This window comes from Asparagus officinalis, chromosome 10 (genome assembly GCF_001876935.1).
Source record: "Asparagus officinalis chromosome 10, Aspof.V1, whole genome shotgun sequence".
In the NCBI taxonomy this organism is placed as follows: domain Eukaryota; kingdom Viridiplantae; phylum Streptophyta; class Magnoliopsida; order Asparagales; family Asparagaceae; genus Asparagus; species Asparagus officinalis.
Genome location: NC_033803.1, coordinates 4,053,459 through 4,058,175, shown reverse-complemented (window position 1 = coordinate 4,058,175; position 4,717 = coordinate 4,053,459). Strand labels below are relative to the sequence as shown.

Genomic DNA, 4,717 nt, shown 5'->3' with positions numbered 1-4,717 from the left:
GAAAAAAAAAGGGGGGGGGGGGAAAAAAGAGCAAAACAAACAAATACGACTACAACAAATACTTTCTTCAATAAACCAAACAATCCCTCAAAGAGAGGTTCATTGAGACAAACAAATGCCACTTTTTCCAAGGTTTTAATACCTTGCCAACGACTTAAAATTAATTGGACTGGCGTATTTCCGTGAGCCTCCAAAAAAAAACTTTGCTGTATACTTAGAAGTGGCTTGAGTGGGATGAAATTGATCCCAAAAAAGATATTGGCTGCGGTTTGAGCACAGATTAGATTTTAGTGAGCAAGAGATTGCACCATTGAATTTGCCGGATCCACAACAGGCACTGTTAACGTCCTTGTACCCTAACACAACAAAAGTGGAAGTAATTAGAAAAACAAACAAACAAACAAACAAGAGATTTACGTTTATGTAGGGGTTGGCATTAATCGGGTGAATCGATACTGAATTTTGACGATTTATTTCGATTTAAGAATATATTCCATTCGGTTCGGTTTTAGAATATTTCAAGCTAAATGAAGCGTAACTATTAATAGAAAGTCGCGATAGATGGAGTGGTCTCTCCTCTGCTTTTCTGAGGGGTGGAGTCAGAATCACATTAAAATGCTTTGGATATAAATCTTACCAAATAAGTGTGGTTTATCTAGAGCAGTAGACATCAAGTCATAGGCATTTCCATACGAGTACTTCATCCCTTTTAGCATAGACTCGAGTCGACGCATCCGAGCTCTGGCTGCTGTGTTGAAAATCCTAGCCAGACCGTTCAAATCCTCAAAGCATCTCCCCGTAGGGTTTCGGCTCTTCAACGATGGAATACACCCAAGATGCGAAAGTCCCAGTATCCCGAACTTTCGTGCTCCGTGTTCGTACAGTACCTACAAAAGAAAATACAGTATGTAAATTGAAAACGTACGTAGAAATGATGAAGTGTGTCTAACTAAGGCCTAAAAAGGCTGCAAACCTTGAGGCGTTCACTTAATTTTTCAACAAGAGAGGTAACGAACTGTTCATTTTGTGTAGTATTTTGAGCCCCTGATGCTAAGTAGTAAGCAAACATATCGTTGCTCCCGGCGCTAATGAGGAAGAGGGATTTTGAGATGAGGTAATTTGCTCTCTTTTCCCCCATTTTTTCCGATAGATCGCCGATGGCGCCCCTGAAATTTTCAATCTGAGTCGTGAAGGTTATAGCCGTGCCCTGTCGCGGTCGTAGAACCAGAAGCAGATCAGATGATTATATCGAAAATGGGCTTTATGCAATACAATTTAGCGTTTAATTTTTTATCACAAATATTAATTAAGACCGTGATTAGAGTATCCACAGTGAAATGTGAATGGCCATGTATAAATATAATCGTATAACCGTGATTAATTAAGAACGTTTAATTTTTTTATCACAAATATTAGTTTATATGAAGAATATATGCTCAAATTGTGCTAGAGTTACTCACAGTGGTATCAAGAATTCCTGAACCTCCAGAGGCAAAATTTACTCCGTGTAACATACTTGCTCCCTTTGTGACGGAGAGGAACGATGGTGGGCTTCGCTTGTACCCTACATGCTTGGCTAATATACGTGACAAATTAAACAAAATCATTAATTACCAGAGTACAAGACAAATCAAGGCCTCTTTATTATTATTATTAATTATCATTAATAATTTGTTCATACGAACAATAAGTTCTATTGAATGCCAAAGTGTAGCATTATTTACGAACCCCAACTCTGACCATCGGAAGGGGAACAAACTTTGGCTACCAGCACAATTAAGACGTTAAAGTGGCTCCTACACACGAATCGCAATGTAAACATTTACTACTAGAATCAAGATCAAATCAAAGTAGCTAACCCCCTCCCCCCCCCCCCCCCAAAAAAAAAATAAATAAATAAAATAAAAAAAAAATAAAAAAAAAATAAAAAAAATAAAAAAGAAGGAAAAGAAAGAAAGAAGAAGGAAGACTATGCTTATATTGGTAAACACTGGATACATTCCAAACTTCTTTCACCAAGCTATATTGCTCAAGGAGGATGCCATCGTCAAAAAATTAGCATTTTAGAGTAGACTATACTAAACCCTCAAGAACTTTCAGCGTTTTGCATTAACCCCATGAAAACTTCTAAAATTGCACTAAATCCTCAATAACTATTGAAATTGCTAATTAAACCCCTAATAAGTTTCAGTTTTTGCGAGTAATCCCCATGGCGACGCCAGCCCACATTTTCAAAATATAAATGCAATGAGAAATCTTTGGGGGCAAATGAAAAAAATGCTAAAGTTCGGGAGAGGGCATATATACATACAAAACTCATAAATTATTTTACAAAATATATATCGCATACGTACCTAGCCAATCAATAGTATTATATCCATTGCTGAACCTCCCCGTTGGAGTCTTGAAGGGGAAATCAATGCCATAAGGAGGAAAGTTTGCCGTTGACGTCAACGAAACATTCAAGTTATTATTATTCCCGACGTCGGCCAAGGAATCTCCAAGCACGAAAATTGCAGGGGCGTTTTTGAAAGATTCCCCTACTGAACTCAGTGCTAATGCGAGAAAGGAGAAGATCAAGAACAAAGAAGAGAGCTCCATTTTGTTTTAGGTGCTTGAAGCTTCCCTTAATGTGATTGCCTGAGTATGATCATCCTTTAATCGATGCAAGGTTTTATAGAGTTGTGAACTCTATAAATAATCTACACCTTGGATTTCACACGTTGATATAAATAATATGAGGATTAGGTGGTGCTTAACTGTAGTGTGGAAGAAAACATATTGAGGAATTATTTTAGTATATCAAGGATTAGTTATGGCCCTTAGCATAATCTTTGACTACAAGTGACAACAGGGTGTGTGATTGGTAGGTGTGAAACGAATTTAAAATTGCTCAATTATGTATAACAGTATAAGCCTATCTGTAGATGACCCATTTAATAATTCACCCGCAAATGGGTCTGGATTCGCTACTATCTTGATTATAGAGAATATCTACAAATAGTTAGGTGTGCTTATACTATTGACTAGGGCTGTGCAAACGATCGGTCGGTTTGGTTTTTATCAAATTTGAACAATCGAACCAAACCACCAATTATTCAAAACCGAACCGAACTGTTGCAAGTCGGTTCAGTGTGGTTCGGTTCGGTTTGTTTGGTTCATTCTAAATTCAAGAATAGGTTTGTGACAAACATCAAACTTCATCAGCATTACTTTATACGTTTATGAATACAAGACTTTAAATCTTGTTCAGTGCTCTCCAGAATGCAACTGAAGCTATAGCCGTAATTTAATGTGCAAAACACAATTGCAGTCGCCCTTGACAGACTCTAAGTAGATCTTTACCATATCGACATGCTATATTCAGTCAATGCTCGATACAAGATCTTCAGATTTAACCATTTATCATTTACGTACAACATCCAGTCTACCATCTACAATTCGACACTGTTGCTTCACCAAAATATTCGGATCGATTTCTTCGAAGGTCCTGACCATGGCGTATCATCTAACATAGATTCAAATTACTCATACTCGATACAAGGAGAAACAAAGAACTGCAGCAGATCAGATGATCACCACAAACACACCCATTTTTTTTTGTTTTCCCCTATTAGAGGACTTTGTTGTCTGTGATTAGCATCACTTGCAATGAAACAACCTTGAACATTTTGACTTGAAGGAAAATTCATGGCCATGGACTTCACAGTTTGATGTTGTAGCAAAAACTTATCCAGTAATCAAATTTCAAACACAAGCAGCTCAACATAACTCTCTTCCCAATCCCATGACATGAAGCTCTCAATCAAACAATTTAGGTTGCATTTTATAACCTCTGAAGTAAACTCTCCACTTTAAGATTTTGCACTCTAATATCTTGATCCCTTGTGGAACACCCAAAAGCATCAGATACAATGTTAAATGACAAAGGGAGTAAACAATTTAGAATGCAATAAATAGTAAATACTCATTTGTGACAAACATTGACAACAGAGAAATTTATTGGGAGTGCGGAGAGTGGAACGCACTCCGAAGCACGGATTGTGGAGTGCCGATTGCCCTGCGCCTGCACTGCGGCCCTACGCCGGTGCGGGTGCGCTGCGGAGTGCAAAGAGAGAGAGTGAGGGAGTGCGGAGTGCTACCGACTGTCGAGTGTGGAACTGCGGATTTGAGGAAGTGCGGCTGGGCAGAACTACAGATTTGAGGAAGTGCGACAGATAGCTGCGGGCTTGGAGACTTGGAGATTTGGAGTTAGGATTTAAGTATCTCAATTTGAGGGATTTTAGTGAACAGGTCGGGTATGGATACGGATTAAAAATTATAGTATTAAATGATGTGGTCGGTTCGGGTTGAAAAATGTCACAGTTCTGCTGGATAAGTTTGTGCAATGTGCTATACAAAATTATTTCAAAAGTGCTATCAAATTGGCTAAAATGCATCTTTTTCCTAATGTCATTTCCTTTGATCAGAGTGCTTTTGTTCTCGGTAATTTGATCACGGATAGTATCATGACGGTTCATGAACTTTGCATGAAGAGAAATGGGCAAACAGGCTCGATGGCAATAAAATTGGACGTTAGCAAAATCTAGGATAGTGTTGCATGGGATTTTCTAGAAGCTATGATGAGAAATTTGGATTTTGTAGAGAGTTGGATTATTTTAGTCATGAAACGTGTGCCGTTAATTTCCCATTCCATTGTCATAAATGGGGTGCAACA

General features: G+C 38.2%; 1 protein-coding gene across 1 annotated transcript; it reads right to left on the bottom strand.

Annotated features, from left to right (window-relative positions):
* On the bottom strand, nt 51-2,745 carry LOC109826261 (GDSL esterase/lipase At5g55050-like). Its single transcript, XM_020393267.1, has 5 exons — nt 2,355-2,745; nt 1,461-1,576; nt 974-1,207; nt 638-887; nt 51-356 (listed from the first exon to the last, which is right to left on the bottom strand). The coding sequence occupies exons 1-5, from the start codon at nt 2,599-2,601 to the stop codon at nt 136-138; spliced, it is 1,068 nt and encodes a 355-aa protein (XP_020248856.1). The 5' UTR covers nt 2,602-2,745; the 3' UTR covers nt 51-135.